Raw genomic sequence first — 18507 nt, 5'->3', positions numbered from 1 at the left:
TTAAAACGGCTAGAAAAGATCATCAGGGCTAATGGGGAGACCTCTGATAAGCCGCTAGCTTCCTGTCCTCGTTGGGGCCACTAGTATTAGTAGCCCTTGGGTAAATTCAGGTAAATGATTACAGCATTGGAAGGACACCCCTATGGCTGAACTTTACGTTTCTTGCACTCTGATGACGAAACATTCAGTGAAACACATCATCCACGATTATTGGAAGACTGTTCTCTCCCATCACTTATTTTTGGAATATACACATCTCACAACAGGTATCTCTTGCTCCTCAGGTGCATTAATTTTGAAAATGGTAGTGAAAACCAAAATGCAGATGAGAGACAGAAGGTACATTCTCAGTACACTGAAAGGGAAATACAATGATTTCTATGTAACAGGTCAGAAGCTGGTGATTAGCAAATTGCTTGTGCTTTTGAAAGGATGTCTTGCTTTAAAGCAGTATATCCCCCCCCTTCAAACACCAGAGATTTGGACTCATTCTTTGTTCCATGTGATTGTAATTGTAACAGTGATTGTAACCAACCCTAAGTGTAGTTAAAGAACGAGAGCTACGCTCGTGGTGTCCCATCTTCCCAGCATTCATAACGTTTTGAAATTACAGTACTGATGGTTTTGGCCTCCACCACCACCTCACCAAACTTGTTCCGTCTACCACTATATTTGCGAAAGTGAATTTTCTTATATTTCTTCGGCAGCTTTGTATAGTTAGTTTAAAGGACCTCTTTCTTGAAGTTCCAGGTCTCAGGAATTCTTCCCTATTAATTTTATTGATTCCCATTACTATTTTGTACGTAGTGATCATTTGACTCTCTTATCTTCTAGTTTTGGCATATTTAATGCCTCTAACCTCTTCTCGTAGCTCTTGTCCTTTAGTTATGGGAGTCATTTAGTTGCATGTCTTTGCACCTTTTCCAGTTTGTTGATGTGCTTTTTAAGATATGTGCACTGTACAACCACTGCTTATTCCAGCTTTGGTCTTACAAAAGTCATGAACAATATCGTTAGTATTTCTCCATCCATGTACGGTACTGGTATTTAAGAGCAATTCTGAAGTTAGAATGTGAAGCATAGATTCATCGCGCAATGTTGTTTATGTGGTCCTCAGGTGATAATTTTCTATCTAGAACCACCCCTAAATCTCTATTAGAATTCTTTAAAGATTTCTCACATAATTTAGAGGTTGTGTGTGGTCTATGTTTTCCTATTCCACATTCCATAACATGGCATTTATTCGCATTAAATTCTATTTGCCAAGTGGTGCTCCATAAACTTATTTTGTCCAGGTCTTCTTGAAGGGCATGACAATCATCTAAGTTTCTTATCTTCCCTATTATCTTAGCATCATCAGCAAACATGTTCATATAGTTCTGTATTCCATCTGGTTGATCGTTTATGTAGACAACGAACATTACCGGAGCAAGAACTGAACCCTGTGGTACTTGTGACATTTCTTCATATATATACAGTATATAATTGTCAACCACACTACCGTGGAAATAAATATATCATTCACCTGGGCACTAAGACTCGAACCACCAATCCAAAAAAGTCTATCCACCCAACTATGAGACCGCCTTAAAAAAAAATAATAAAAAAGTCAGCAAAGCCACCAAAAGAACAAGTATATAAACCAGATTGTCAGGGACAATAACACATATGCACTTGGTAGTGTGACACAATGGTTGGTGCTGTTGTGTATAAAACTGTCAGGTGGACCAAGAAGGTGTTCTTCCACTTTATTGACGTAACAATGCTAAACAGTTACAATACGTACATGGCGAAGTCAGGCCATAGACTATGTGCATATTTAGTCTTCATGTTCAGACAATTACTAACAATGTTTGGCCAATGTACTCATGTCATAACCAGAGGCCTCCTCACCCCAATATTATCCCCATACTGCTCCAGACTAGCTTTCAGTTATATAAAATTAAATATAAACCTACAACAGTTTCCTAAATCACAGGTACTTATTTACTGCTAGGTGAACAGAGGCACCAGGTGAAAGGAACTATGCCCAACTATTTCTGTCCTGCCCGAGAATAAAAAAAAACAAAAAAACTTTACTACTTCAATGAAAGACCTATCTAAGTATTACTGTATTACTAAATAATGCTACCTCTTCTAACCCAGAAATATAATGCACACTTTTATATTATCTACACTATATACTATATAAAGAAAACCTCACCAATGATGCTTGGTGGTCACCTGCATTACGTAAAATACAAGTCAAGAGATGGACAAATCCAATTGGCATACGCTACAGGGTAAGGGCAAGTACTGTGCAGTAAAATCACTGCACATGACACCGCCCCCTCTTATAATCACGTGAAGCATATACTTTACATATATTTTGGCTTTATCAAATTTGTAATAGATGCTTCTTACCCTTACTACTGGTATTTGAAAAAATACCAATCCACAGCTTAGGCATTATTTAACAATACTCACAAAATATGAGGTTAATTTTGGTATTCACAAGTTTGTTGCAGTTTTCGTGTTTAACATACTTTTTTTTTACTACTCATTTACATCACTGTCTAGTGTATAAATCTACTATATACAACACAATATTTGCAACTGGGAAATAACATAATACATTCCTTGTGGACAGTGAAGGTCTACTGTATTTTTTTTACAAATACTGTAACATTTCTTTATACATTCACCAATACAGTATACAACATTACAAATAAACCATGTAAAGTAACTTTGGAACAAGAGTTAGGAGACACTTAATATTGATAAAGTAACTGTCAACTCTTGAATCTGCAAACAACCCCTTACTTGTAAAAGGAGAGACACCCCCCCCAAATATTAATTTGCTAATAATAAACCTACAAAGAGAGGGTTTACTGTGTGCACAACTACAATAATTTCAATGAACAGCTAATATACCAAAGGCAGAATCCATAAGAAACAAACTTACCTCAAGATCCTTGAATGGATGTATAAGCATGCCAAACGGAAGCCTGGCCTTCTGCAAAACTGACTTTGTTTCGGGAATTTTTGTCAGAGTGCATCTGAATATATCAGGGAAGCAGTTTGGGAGATATTCTTGAGCCAGCACCGGTTTTGGAGGCACAACTCCCTCGGGTGGTAGCACTTGACGCTGCTGTAACAGGTCCATTTGATGTGTTCCCCAGCCTTTATTCCATCCGTCACGTGTCACAGACAAACCACCCAACTGCTGTGACAGCTGACTAACATCAGGTGGTCCCCCTGGTCTAAACTGTGGTTGAAACTGCTGTTGCTGCTGCTGCTGCTGCTGTGGTGGCTGCTGCGGTGGCTGCTGCAGTGGCTGATGTTGCTGCTGACCTGGATACTGTGACACTGATCCATAATGAGCTGACCCTGCAGCATTTCCAAGTGGTGGTGGTATCATAGGTGGTCTATAACCCATCGATGTAGGTGGGAGACCCATTGATGTAGGTGGGGGACCAATTGACGTAGGCTGGGGACCCATCGACGTAGGTGGGAGACCCATCGATGTAGGCTGGGGACCCATCGACGTAGGTGGGAGACCCATCGATGTAGGTGGGAGACCCATTGATGTAGGTGGGAGACCCATCGACGTAGGTGGGGGAACCATTGTTGTAGGTGGGGGACCCATCGACATGGGTGGAACACCCATTGATGGTGGTCGGGGAGCCATAGACGCTGGTGGTGGACCCATAGACATAGGCGGGGGAGCTACAGATGTTGGCTTATAGCCCGCCGACATTGGTGAATGTCCCATCAATGCTGGTTGGTGGCCTATCAACATTTGTGTGTGTCCTGCTGAAGATGGTGGGGGCCCCACGGATGTCGGAGGCCCCACGGATGTCGGAGGGCCGATGGATGTCGGAGGGCCGATGGATGTCGGAGGGCCGATGGATGTCGGTGGAGGGCCAAATGATGATGGATAAGAACCCACTGACATGGGTTGAGAGCCCAATGCAGCTTGTTGAGAACCAACTGAAGGCCGAAGATTATTTAATAATGATGAAGGCCCCACTGATGGTCTAGGTCCCAATGATGGTGATGGAAGAGCAGCAGAAAGAGCAGTAGTATGTGGGGAGGTGGGTAAAGCTAGAACTGAAGAAGCTGCAGTTGGAGGAACTGAAGAGACAGCTGGAAAAGCTTTGGAAGCTGCTGGAGGGCCCATGTGACTCTTTGCAATTAACTGATGTGTTCCACCACTCACTGAAGTAACAACGGCCTGTGATTCACTGGTATGTGGTCTCGTGTTTGTATTAGTTCCAGAAACAGAGCCAGAGGATCCACCTAACTGATTACCACTGAGTGAGTCTCTGACAGGTCTTGCAAAAGATGGTACATTATTAGATACCATTGAAAAGTGGCCACTAACTGGTGGCTGAACAGTACTGCTAGATAGATTACTACGAGATGATACTGGCCCACTATAGTGCACCTGTGGCTGATTACTTATTTGAGCACCACTTGTGAATTGTGGATTGACAGTTCTGTTTAAAGGTTTATTACTACCTTGTGTTCCACTAACAGATGATTCACTAGACACAGGCACACTGGCTGGGATGCAATTAACTGGTAAAGAATGTCCATCAAAGTGTGTTCTTGTTGTGATTGGGGACATCCTAGGTGAACTCTTTGCAGGTCCGTCAATTAGGGAAGAGCTTGGCTGGGATTGTGATGCAGGTGGATGATGGCCTTCATTCAAATTTGTTGAGGATCCACTTGGAGCTGCAATAATTTATTTAAATATTAATATTTTCAAACTAACAATATTCATGTGAATAAGACATACAAATCAATGTATGCAATAGTCATTAGAAAATAACATGTAATGTGTAGCATTAACAAACAATTTCATAAGCTAAACTTCAAAGCAGTCTTACCAAGTATTTCCTGCAGGCTAATAATCATTGCTAGCCTAAGAACTGATCTTTACCTCATCAATTATGGAGCAAATACCATGTTCAATTATGGTGTACCAAATGGTTGATATTCCTCTTGCTCTGCTTTCTTCTGGATATTGCCTACAGAATATTCCAAGAAAGGAGCTAATGCTGACCAATCAGCAAATAGTGAAAACTTTGCAAATACTGTAATCTTTCACCTGCTTTTTGAATGCCAGTTTCCCAAGTGAGTTTAACAAAAGTTTTGATCCTTAAGTCACTTGTGCAAAGTCTTTCATGCAGTTTAGAAAAAGAAAAAGTGTACAGCATCCCAGGTCAGTAGCTAAGTGACAGGATACAATTGGGTGTTGAGAGTAGCCGAGGGTAATGTGTTTGCGTGGCGCAGGCATGCTTATGACTGTCTTCCTTCTCCTCCCTGGATTTGCAGCAGACTCCTGGTTCTACATAATTATGTCCTTAACTTGTACACACAGTGTAAGAATATATACAATCTTAGTTAAACTGTCATCTCTTTTTAAATAACTTTAAATATATAAATGTCAAATTTCATACTGAAAGATACGGTATATACGTATGATGTGGCAAATCAAGAGAGCAGGCTGTCCATTCAAGCCCATAATACTAGTACATCATAAGTTCTATGCTTTAAAATTAAGCAATCAGGGATACGTTAAGACAGACTGATCAATGAAAATAAGCCAGCAGGTGTGTCTGAGCAAACAAGATTTGTGAAGTAAACGAGACTCATTCTAGACTCATTCAAGACTTGTGTTGACGACTGAAGCATAATGATGTCAGTAAGGAGGTAACTGCTGCAGTGATGCAATTGCCCTGCATCACAGACTTGTTGCTGTTCAAACACAAGAACAGTCTTGCTCATTATTTTTACATCTTCATGGTATGAAACATGCTCTGTGCTATTATCACATGTGTGAAGTCTTTTTCTTTGCTAAACAAAGAATTTCTAGTTTAATACATTGATGAATTACATAATCAGTTTCCCCAAGCATATTATTCTACCTATTGATATGAACTCTACTAACCCAGACCAAAGAATTATTAAGCAAGCTAAAGGAATTATTATATGAGATAAATTTACAACAGCTTTCAGCCAATCTGGAGATATAGAGGCAGTGAGTACACTGGGGACTATTCTTTAGAGAAAAAATTAGTTACCCAGACACCAATGTGGCAAATGGCTTGGGTAATACTGTATGTGACAAAGGGTTGGATTGCAATGATGATCGAGCTTTCCTGCGTATCCATAGGTTTAGCAACAACCATTTAACAAGCTAATAAATGAAAACTCTTGGCTATAACCTATATTGGAGCGCTTATTGCTAGACCAATATGTACACACCCACAAAAGACGGGGTTAGCAAGAAATCTGAAATCCTTCTCTAATAAACATGGTAAATTATTTGTTTGATATTTTTTAATGTTTTGCCTAAAGAGCAATAAACTTGGGAATAACCAGCTCATATGAATAATCACAAATAGCAGGAAGAAAAACGAACAAAGACAAATGATGAATAAAAAATAAAAAATATTCCATGTAAAGAGTTGAGACCAGTATAAGCAACCACTTACTCAGGCCCGAGACTGGCGTGGCCTGCGTCTCCATGCGTTCAAGCTGAGGAGTAGGAATCGGGGAAGGCTGGCGAGAAGACCGATTGGACGATCGGTTAGATAGCGGCTCTGTAGACAGGAAGACACATCCAACCAGTTATGTAATGGATGAACATCATAAACATGTTAGGAGTCATACAAGCACAAACAAAATACAACAAAGAAGAGCAGAGGTAGATAAGATCCATGCTTAAAGAGGCATGCTTGCGAGATTGTAAAAGTTGAGATGGCATTTTTATATACAGTACACAATAAATGTAAGCACAGAGAGAACTAGATCAACTAGCATTGATCAACACTACCAAGTTTACGGGCAAAGTGTATGGCAATATAGTCATTAGAAGTAAAGCAGTTAACAATTTAGTGATAACCAAGATTGATTACACTGCATGAATCGGATATGACATTTGGATAGGTCACTATAGTAAAGAAAGTATGTAATACAGGTTTTAAAGTGTATATTTAGTAAGGATATCTAGAGGGCATTAAACACGTACATAGTTGGTGCAGTATTATTAACCCCTCAATGTGGTTATCACCATTTGTTGATCGTCTGGTACAATGCAGTCATTATCAAATAAACTGAGACATGCTGCTTTGTATGTCTGTTTGATGCAAACTGTTTTGCATCAATGTTGGAATAATAATGCTGCCCATATAGCTTAACACTTTCACTGCCTGATCACGCATATTTCATCATAAAACCAAAATACTCAGTGCATGATGACGAAAATGGAGTCATTAATTTAAAAATGTTAAAATTCTATTTATTGTCCAAATACTATGGGACTTATTTTTAAAATGCACGCCAACCTCTTCCAATTCTATGTATTTCCCACATGGCATCCTGACCCAAAGTGTGGGCGCTTGCTCACACTGGAGGTTCACTGTTCTCGTGACCTCGCTCGTGACAGCCATGGCCTTTCCTAGAGTCAAAAAGTTCCCTTTTCTGGTCATTATATCTCGGGTATTTGGTGTTACCGGCTATATAAACACTGTAAACTGACTTCCAGATGGATACTGATCAAGAACAGTGCCAATTCATGACGAAAGCATCGAAAGAATCACGTACGAGGGAAAAGATATGTAGCGTGTTCGTCGAAAATATAGAAAAGCAAGACATGTTCTTATACTGTATGCAAATATTTTTTTACAGCATTCTATTGCAAACCATTTGATACTAAATTGAACGATGTAGCACAAAAATTGAGGTGAGAAGGCTGAAAAAGAAACAGTGAGGTTGTATACTCAAGGGCAATGCTTGGCCGACCTTGCGGTGTGCAGCGGGTCGCCCACCGGGCCAGCAAAAGTGTTAAATAGCTTCATGTTGTCTCCTAGCAGTCATGGGAGGCAAAAAGAAATTTGGTGAAATGAACTTCAGCTCCTGGTCCCCACTATCCTTGAGCCCAACCACTAGGCCTTCCCCCATCCCATCCCAAATCCTTATCTTGAACCCTTCCAAGTGCTATATAGTCATAATGGCTTGACGCCTTCTTTCAATAGTGCCCTTCCCCTTCCTGGTCCCTCAAATTATGACCAACAAAGATCTTCCAAAATCTGCATTAGAATCATTACTTTTATAAAATGGTAATACAAAAAAAGTTTTTGCTTGGTTCTGGCTCTTATCACAACATTGATGACAAATGGCAGAAGGAATGCCAAACAGGTAAAGAAAAAAGATTAATTAATCTTTTGTCACTGTCAGGGTAGCAATTTTAATGGTCACACTTTGGGGGGTTAGTGGTAAACCCATGAGGTGATGATACTTCATACTAAGACAATGTAGGAAAGAAAGCAAACGGTTAAGCACTTAACTACTGCCATACATGGTCCACTTATAATGAGTGAGGGGGCACAAAAGAAAGGTTATGTAGGCTGGACCTGGGGAAATGCGAGGCATATACCAAAGTACAGTATAAAATATTATTCATATTTTGCATCTATTGAACAACAGTTTGGAAACTGAAATGCAAAGCAAACATTTCCTTGGATTCCTCTTCAACCCCTCAAACTGTGCACTATTTTTTAGGACTTGCCGGGTGCATGCAAAAAAGAATTACAAGATTTTCTCACCTTTGTATATTGTAAAATTTATTTTTGATGCAGAGAAAATAAATATAATACTAATTACTGCATTTTAGTTTGACTGGTGAGGTGAAGAAAGGTTGATGTCGTCATGCTCTGAAAATTTATTGTCAAGTATGCTATTTGTAATAGATTTCTCATCACAAATATCTTCCTTGTCCATACAAGTCCTTGAAATATTGCATAGCATCAATGTTAACATGCTAAGTCAGTAGTAAATTAACACTTTCGCGCTCTCGGCGAAGGTCACTCAGCCAACCATATGTGTGCGCGGCGTTTTTATCGCTTAAGCGTAAAAACAAAAATGTGTATACTCTTTTTACTTTTCTGACCTTAGTTTTCATGCTATGTATTTCATTTTGGTACCAACGTGTTCGCAATAAAATTCTCTAGAAGAACATCAGTAAAAAAAGTCACGAAAGCTATAGAGATACCAGCATGAAATAAATAACTACGAAGATGAGTCGCCGTGAGTGCTCAACAGCAAAAAAATGTTTTTACTCTTGGGATTATCATCACCTCTACAATTGTCCTACAGCCTTAATTTTGGTATCAATGGACTCTCAATAAAATTCCCAACACGGTGATATGAATATAATCGTAGAATAATGGTCCCAGCCCACCCGCAAGAGTGTGGGAAGTGGGCGCACTGTTACCCGGTAACGGTGACCGGACGACACGCGCGCGAAACGTTGCTTTGAAAGTTTATACTTATTTCACTGTTCTGATATTATTATTGTATGTATGTCATTCATTTTTGTGGCAATGTTTTCGCAATAGAATGTTCTATATGAGCTAAATTATACTACACAAACTTGGACCAAATAGGTGTACTTACCAAGGGAAGGCTGGTTGTGGAACAGTAAGTTGAGCATTTGTTCTTCACTCCACCTTCTTCAGGTTCTTCATTCCTGAAGTTGCTCAACAGATGGTTTGTAGGTGGAGTGAAGCTGTTGCGGGTGGTTACTTCTTCACCACCCAATACACCTGTTTCCGGTGGTAATTGGTGTAGCAGGGAACAACACAGAGTGCAACACCACAGGTCTTGCATCCATAGTTCGTGTCCTTCCTTTTACCGGACCGTGCGTATGCATGACACTTGAGACGTTTGGGCAGTCTGTAAATTTCATGTTTCAGTTTGTAGTTCATGCGATTTTCTGAATCAACAATAGGGCGGCCAGGTCCTCTCGCTGGAGGTGTAACAGGAGTTGCAGGAGAGTCAGATTCATCTGACAAAACAGTTTCGTCAACTGGCAGTGTGGCAGACATGTCGGGATCAGATTCGTTGTCTGCTTCATCTTGAGGTGGTGTAGTGAACAAAGGCCGCCTCACACCAGATGGTCCGGGAGTTGGCATGGCGTCAGCATTGGCAGGAGCTGTGTCATCATTTATGTCTGGAGCGTGCCGCAAGTGTTGAGATGATGATGATGTTTTAGGCCACTCCTCTGTGTCCCAGTGCAATAGGGCCCAGATTGCCACTTCGTGGAACTGTAGCAATGTTAGCTTTTTTCGATCAGTTGTGTTGTATTTGTACAAAACATAGGCATTATGCAATGCCATTTGCAGGAAATAAAAGGTAATCTTTTTGGTCCACTTGTGAGTTTTCCTGGTAAAATGGTAATATTTAACAATTTGATCGAAGTGGTCCACACCTTTCATGAACTTATTATACTCGCAAATTGCAGTCGGTTTGTTCACTGTTACCTGTTGTATTCCACTTGTTCCGTCTCGGTTGCGAATTCGCTTCCTTCGCTGAACTCGCTGAGTGTCTGCATTGTGGATGTTGGTAATGATTGAAACCACTCGCTTGTCTTTCCACAGGAGAATGAAGGTATTATCTTTGCGGCGGTATACTGTGGTATCCAGTGGAAGTTTACCCTTGGCTAGAGCTTGCAATACCTTTGGGGCGCCACGTAGCATTCAAATTGTGCCACATGTGTACACCCCAAGTTCTCTCAATGTTTCTGTCAGGGTAACCGAGTTGTAGTAATTATCCATGTACAAATGGTAACCCTGGTTCACTAAAGGCTGCATCAACCCCGTTACTGTATCCACTATCGTCTTACCAATACCTGAGTATACGTCAAAGTCATATATGTACCCAGAGACAGATTCAGCAAGCATATAAAGTTTCACACCATACTTGTCTGGTTTGTTTGGATTGTACACTTTGAAGGATAGTCGGCCTTGCCATGCCATTGTACCCTCATCCAAACACAACTCTTTCTTGGGGATGTAAACTTGAGCAAACCTCTCTTTCAAGTAATCCATCACTGGTCTCACTTTTATCAACTTATCACGATTGTTCACGGGCACTGCATTGGTATTGAATGTGTGGAAAAACTGGTTTATATGCTGGAATCGTCTGGACGGCATGAACAAGCTGAAGAAACGAGCATGCCATGGCTTTGCTGTTTGCCAATACATCCTCATAGTTGGGAGCCTAATTATGCCCATCAATATGAACAGTCCTAGGAATCGCGACATTTCACTCACCTTCACTGGGGGTCCAAATATCTGATACATTTTCATTGGCCATCCGGAATAACTGCGAAGCGTACAAATTTGTTTCAACGGTAAAGAACTCAAGGAGGGCACGCGTGATGAACAATTGAATATAAGCCAGTGCACTAGTAGGCTTGGGAATTTTCAGTCCAGGATTTCCAGTAAAATCATCAACAACTGGAGAAGTATTGCTACGACTCCAGCCCTCACCAGCCCCAGCCTGCCGAGTACGTACTGTACGTGTATGCCTTTCAGCAGGCTCGAATGAATCCTCATCACTTATACTTTCAGAATCACTTGGCGCAATTTGTCGTGTGTTCCTACGACGAGTAACATGTCTGGTAGCTACTTTTCTAGGTAGCCTAGATGCACGTGTGCGCCGAGATGGAGGAGGAGGGGGTCGCGGTGCCTCCTCTTCCTCGGTGAGGGCCTCAGTCTCCTCATCACTCGTTGCCGTATCATTCCCTCTAGCTCTAGGTACACTATAATCGTTGTGGGTTCCAAAATCTTCCTCCAATACCTCTACATCACCTTCAGCTTCTGATAAATCCTCCACAAGGCCTGGAATTTTTGTTGGTGTGAGCTTCACTCCGCTCCACTTCTTAAAAATTTGGGTTATTTTGTCCACTCTCGATGACCTGGAGGCTTCCTTGGGCGTAGAAGTGCTTGGGCCTTGACCTTGATCCATTTTTGATGAAGTAATTGGGTATAATCCACACGGAAACGGGTAAAAATGCTCGAGTTTGGCGCGCGAAGGGAGCGTGATCGACTCACGACACGTGACACGAAAACAATGGGCCCGTCACGTGACCGGGTAGGCCGACGCGCCAGGCGGCCTAGTGGTGAGAAAGAGAACTTCATGGCGCGTCGTTTGAAACAAACCCCAATGAAATCGGATTAAAATTGAATTTTATACAAATATTTTAAAAGAAGACATAACTTTATGTCCACTATGCGTTTACGTTAGACGAAACCGGACGCGCCGGCGCGTCCAGATAGCGCGAAAGTGTTAATGGTGATGCACCTGAAATGTGCCAATTTTTTAAATAATGCCCAGGAATTTAGTAGTCAATGCTTTCAGGATTTCCCCCCACATGGTAAACGATTTACAGAGGTCGAACTATGTCGTACTGAACGACATCAAACTAGAATATTTAGAAACTTTGTATATTAAGCACATTAAATCTTTCACAAATGAAAGAAGCCCCATGGGTCAATCATTTGAGAAAGATAGTAGTAATTTAAAAGTTAATAAGCTGCTCGTCTCATATACCTGTTAGATCTAGTATTAGCACAGTCAACTCAAAGTCTCATCACAACATGGTGTAATCTCTACATAAAATACTGCCATCCTTAGCAATATTGCAGCAAATCTACTAGTACTGTATTCACAAATGCAATGACATGCCCAAGCAATTTCTACCATATATGCAGCAATACAGAATATACTGGCTACCAAACAAAAAAGCAAAGGAAAGAAATTACAATTATTTCTTATAACAATGCCCCTAATTCCTACTAATCCCCAAATAAACATGATATATGGTATCTCAATTCCTCATCAACTTTCACTGACATGAATACCCTCAGGCTACGTACAAGATATAAACTCATTTCACAATATTTTTCCTCACTGTTCACACCTACATCATTTAAACATACATTGTTAATTTTAAAGTATTTTGCTTTGAAGAAGGGAAGATAAACAAAGGCATTAACACAACTCCTCTATACAACTAGACATGTAACCACATGATATTGATCCCATTTTCTCGTAGGCTATGAATCTCCTTATATGATGATTCACAGATGGCACCACTTGAGTGGATCTGGTTTTTATATATATATATATATATATATATATATATATATATATATATATATATATATATATATATATATATATATATATATATATATATATATATATATATAAATAACTGAAAACTCACACCCCAGAAGTGACTCGAACCCATACTCCCAGAAGCAACGCAACTGGTATGTACAAGACGCCTTAATCCACTTGTCAAGTGGATTAAGGCGTCTTGTACATACCAGTTGCGTTGCTTCTGGGAGTATGGGTTCGAGTCACTTCTGGGGTGTGAGTTTTCAGTTGCATATGTCCTGGGGACCATTCAGGCTTGTTCGCATATATATATATATATATTTTTTTTTGTCGTACCTAGTAGCCAGAACGCACTTCTCTGCCTACTATTCAAGGCCCGATTTGCCTAATAAGCCAAGTTTTCATGAATTAATTGTTTTTCGACTACCTAACCTACCTAACCTAACCTAACTTTTTCGGCCACCTAACCTAACCTAACCTATAAAGATAGGTTAGGTTAGGTAGGGTTGGTTAGGCTCGGTCATATATCTACAGTTATTTTAACTGCAATAAAAAAAAATTGACCTCACATGAAATGAAATGGGTAGCTTTATCATTTCATAAGAAAAAAATTAGAGAAAATATATTAATTCAGGAAAACTTGGCTTATTAGGCAAATCGGGCCTTGCATAGTAGGCTCAGAAGTGCGTTCTGGCTACTAGGTACGACATATATATATATATATATATATATATATATATATATATATATATATATATATATATATATTATATATGCGAACAAGCCTGAATGGTCCCCAGGACAATATGCAACTGAAAACTCACACCCCAGAAGTGACTCGAACGAGTCACTTCTGGAGTCGAGTATAGTATAATATATATATATATATATATATATATATATATATATATATATATATATATATATATATATATATATATATATATATATAAATCACTAAACTATGACCCATGAAGGCTTCAAACTTGGTCCATATGACAGGTCATCACTAGCCAAGTGGTTATAGTACTGAATTCTCAGAGGCATGGTATTCTGGCAGACCAGGTTCAAATCCTTCAGGGGGGTCAGAGTTCAGAGTTGTACGTTTGAGACCATTCAAGCTTTGCCCAACCCAGGGGGGGGGGTATGGGTAATGGGGGGATGGATAGGGGGGGGAACACCCATCCTCCCCAGGGGGTTGGGTGATCAAATGTTAAACAAGTGACAATATTTTAGAATAAAATACGTACCTTAAAAACGGTAAGGAATATAAATTAGATTCCTATTAAGGCACTGGCCATAATATTGGTGAGCTAAATACCAGCACTGATAAATCACATTGATAATTACCCAAAGCTATCCACGCATTTAGTTACAATATCTCGCAACATGTAACTGCACTGTGTCTTGTGACTAAAATTTATTTCCGAAACAAATATCCTCCTGTTCTCTCTTTGAAACCTCAATAAAGAGTCTTCATGGTGAAAAGATCTACCAAAAATACTGTAATATACTGTAGATTACAATGTGTACCAAAAATAAATAAATTACAGCAATATGGGACACACAATTTTTGAGACAAATATGATCAACATGTGGAAAATACTTCGGAACTTTAAAATGGTAAATCTGAATGCACCTACGGTTTGTCTGGGCTAGTTTTCTCTTGAAGCAATATTAACCTGCATGTCACAATCTCTAAGCATAATTCCCTCTTAGGTTACAGTGCCTTCAGTGTGCTGTACAGTACAGTGTACAGTATTAAGACACCCAACCTACCCAAAATTCAAATTCAAAATTCAAATTCAAAACCCATCTGAAAATAAAGTGAATACATTTTGGTGTCTTGGACAGTTATCAAGTCGTAATTTTCAACCAGGTTATTGTGACTTACTGTCTTCAGTATTCTACTTATTGTTTTCAGTACACTATACTTCTGTAGTACTAAAATAAGACCTCAAAGAACTCTACTAGTTTAAAGAAATATATATACTGCAAAGTCGTTAAATTTATTATCTCTGCTTTAACTTACAATATTCAAATAATTCCCAGGAATTTATTTAATACTGTATCAAAGAAAATTAATGAATAATGATTAAAGTTAAATGTCATTAGTTTTGAAAACCTAAGAAATGGCAATAGTTTGCTAAATACTCCATCCCAGCTGTACATACAATATCTTGTATTACACACAAAACAAATCTTTAAGAAAAAATACAGTACTGTATATTTAGCTACAATTTACTAAAACGTTTACCTGGAAGGTTGGTGGGTTCAGATGGTCTCTGGTGCCCATTTATTAAGGGGCTTGAATTTATAGTAGGGGCTGGGCCTGATGGTTGCTTGAGCAATGGGCCTCTTGGTGGTGCCTCAATAGGAGTATCAGACTTGTTAATTACTGACCTCTGGGGTGGCCCTAAAGGAGGTCTTACTGGGGGACCAGAAGGCGGAGCAACTTGTCCATTCACGAGTGTCGGTCTATAGTTTCCTCCTTGAGGCACTCTCGGTGGCCCTGCTGGTGGACCGTTTATTAAAGGACCATCTAGTCTGGGAGAGCCTCCTGGAGGGACCATATGAGCACTTGGAGGTTTCATAACCATCGAAGGAGATGCTTGAAGATTTGTAAAGCCACCAGGTCTAGGTGGGGGCACTAAGGGAAACCTTTGTTGCTGTGACTGTCCTGTACCCCCACCATTCATAACTGGCGGTGGTTGTTGCATCCTGAGGTAAAATTAAATTAGTGACTACTAGATTAAACAATTTAATACTGTATCCACAAACTAAAACAAAAATACATGAAGCATAACAAATCCAGTAGTGTGAAATGTACCGAGTTTACAATGTTTGAACTATTTTTCCAGAACTCGACAAATATTCACTACTTAATCAGAATCATTTTTTTTTTTTCAAAGAAAATTTTCATAATTAAATAGATGAATTGCCCTGGGCGGGGAAGGGAGGCAAACCATGGCCTGGGCGGGTAAGGGAGGCAAACCATGGCCTGGGCGGGTAAGGGAGGCAAACCATGGCCTGGGCGGGTAAGGGAGGCAAACCATGGCCTGGGCGGGTAAGGGAGGCAAACCATGGCCTGGGCGGGTAAGGGAGGCAAACCATGGCCTGGGCGGGTAAGGGAGGCAAACCATGGCCTGGGCGGGTAAGGGAGGCAAACCATGGCCTGGGCGGGGAAGGGAGGCAAACCATGGCCTGGGCGGGGAAGGGAGGCAAACCATGGCCTGGGCGGGGAAGGGAGGCAAACCATGGCCTGGGCGGGGAAGGGAGGCAAACCATGGCCTGGGCGGGGAAGGGAGGCAAACCATGGCCTGGGCGGGGAAGGGAGGCAAACCATGGCCTGGGCGGGGAAGGGAGGCAAACCATGGCCTGGGCGGGGAAGGGAGGCAAACCATGGCCTGGGCGGGGAAGGGAGGCAAACCATGGCCTGGGCGGGGAAGGGAGGCAAACCATGGCCTGGGCGGGGAAGGGAGGCAAACCATGGCCTGGGCGGGGAAGGGAGGCAAACCATGGCCTGGGCGGGGAAGGGAGGCAAACCATGGCCTGGGCGGGGAAGGGAGGCAAACCATGGCCTGGGCGGGGAAGGGAGGCAAACCATGGCCTGGGCGGGGAAGGGAGGCAAACCATGGCCTGGGCGGGGAAGGGAGGCAAACCATGGCCTGGGCGGGGAAGGGAGGCAAACCATGGCCTGGGCGGGGAAGGGAGGCAAACCATGGCCTGGGCGGGGAAGGGAGGCAAACCATGGCCTGGGGGGGGGGTGAAGGCAAACCATGGACTGGGGGGGGTGAAAGCAAACCATGACCTGAGGGGGTAAGCAAACCATGGCCTGGGGGGGGGGGCAAAGGCAAACCATAGACTTGGGGTGTGGGACAAACCATGGACTGAGGGGGAAGGTAGGGAAAGTAGGCAAACCATGGCTTGGGGAGGGAGGCAAACTATGGCCTGGGGGGGGGAGGCAAACTATGGCCTGGGGGGAAAGCCAAACCCTGGCCTGGGGGGTAGTAAACAAACCCACACATCACATTGGGCCAGGCCAAGTCCCTTGTGATCAATACGTCACAACAAAGGTGTGTGCATGAAGCAAGTGTCCCCCCCAGAGGGCGGGGCAGATGCTGGCGGCCCTCACGAGGCTCAGGAGGCTGACAAGCCGACAACTTTCTACCAACGGGTCGACACAGCCTCCCAAATGTCATAAGACTCCTGCAGCCCCGTCGACCTGTCAGTGGAGCCCCACACACACACACGCTCTCCTGCAGTATAATTACCTTTAATCACAAATGCGTATAGGGAAACCGCGAATGCATTATCGAGCCTCGACGACGACGACGACTACTCCAGCTGCAGGGAGCCTCACAACCCCCCAGCAACAAACAGTAGACATACATACATACACATACACCATCCACTCCCTACAGGACCTCCCAACACAACACTCAAGTCTTCCCAACGCTTCTCTCTCCCTCTCGCTCGCTCACATTCTTACCTTCTTCACTTCAATTTTGTTTCGGGGGGAAGGTATGGTAATAAGAAGTATCTACTCCCGCCAATAGTGCCAATAAAGCATGAAGGCGTGGACACAGAGAGAGAACATCACCGAGCCATCGTCAACACAACTCTCAGCTGTGTGCCGGAAATGACCTCAGGCGGGAGGGCGCATGCGCACTGCTGCCCACCACATGCCACATACATAAACTTCTAATTTTGCTAGCATTTTATTCACGCCCGCGAGACTTTATTAACTCCTTCTTGCTCCCATGAAGGATTATGTAACGTCGCCTAGGTTACTGAAGGGTTTGGTTGGTTGTAAGTAACTGTGATCTATGTTAGTTATTGGAGTGTATTGTTAACAAATCTTGGAGGTTGACATCGTAGCCATCTTGGACATCGTGGCAGATTACCCGTCATGCTCAGCTCCGTCTGGGAAATTTGCACTATATCTAAGCCTCCGTACGCATATTGGGATCCTCCTCACTTTCTTATATGATTTTAACATCTGCATTCTTATGGGGACTGTTCTATCTTGGCGTTCTCGTAAACCCAAAGGTCATACTGCAATTTGGTGACCCCGTAACCTAATTATATTTACCTTATGGTCTAATTCCCCTGCGACCCTGACCCATTAAACTCCTTATATAAGGACAGTTTATCGTGAACGTCTTTGCTAAATGGATACAAAAAACTATTATAACAAGAACGACTTAGGACTTCCTTTTATATATATTGATTTGAACAGAGCAATTGTGCCTCTGATCAGCTTTTACGCAATGTCATTGCTCAAGCTTTAGTATGACGTGTTGTTGGCTTCATCACTCTTGTATATCTAAGAGACCACATCTGTCCACCTGCAAGATGTCACGTCACTAAACTATGTCACAGTCTGGGGGTCTGGTAGCTGAGTGGACAGAGCGCAGGGCTCGTAATTCTGTGACCTGGGTTTGATTCCCGGACCAGGCAGGAAACAAATGGGCAAAGTTTCTTTCACCCTGAATGCCCCTGTTACCTTGCAGTAAATAGGTACCTGGGAGTTAGACAGCTGTT

General features: G+C 41.9%; 1 protein-coding gene across 3 annotated transcripts in view; it reads right to left on the bottom strand.

Annotated features, from left to right (window-relative positions):
- The window catches only part of Sec24AB (Protein transport protein Sec24AB), a 40712-nt gene extending 23119 nt beyond the window's left edge, over window positions 1-17593 (bottom strand). Inside the window, exons 1-4 of one of the 3 annotated variants that reach the window (XM_045769954.2) lie at window positions 17453-17593; window positions 15218-15681; window positions 6486-6593; window positions 2945-4719 (exon numbers count right to left, since the gene is read on the bottom strand). In XM_045769954.2, the coding sequence (XP_045625910.1) occupies window positions 2945-4719; window positions 6486-6593; window positions 15218-15680 (2346 nt within the window). In that variant the 5' untranslated portion in view covers window position 15681; window positions 17453-17593. Of the gene's footprint in view, window positions 1-2944; window positions 4720-6485; window positions 6594-15217; window positions 15682-17234; window positions 17256-17452 lie in introns of those variants that run through there. The other 2 variants (XM_069322047.1, XM_045769972.2) reach the window with 2 other exon arrangements.
- Between the last annotated feature and the right edge of the window lie 914 nt (window positions 17594-18507).

The sequence above is a fragment of the Procambarus clarkii genome, chromosome 10 (assembly GCF_040958095.1).
Source record: "Procambarus clarkii isolate CNS0578487 chromosome 10, FALCON_Pclarkii_2.0, whole genome shotgun sequence".
Lineage (NCBI taxonomy): Eukaryota > Metazoa > Arthropoda > Malacostraca > Decapoda > Cambaridae > Procambarus > Procambarus clarkii.
Note: the sequence above shows the minus strand (reverse complement) of the source record. Positions and strands in the feature narration are given on the sequence as shown.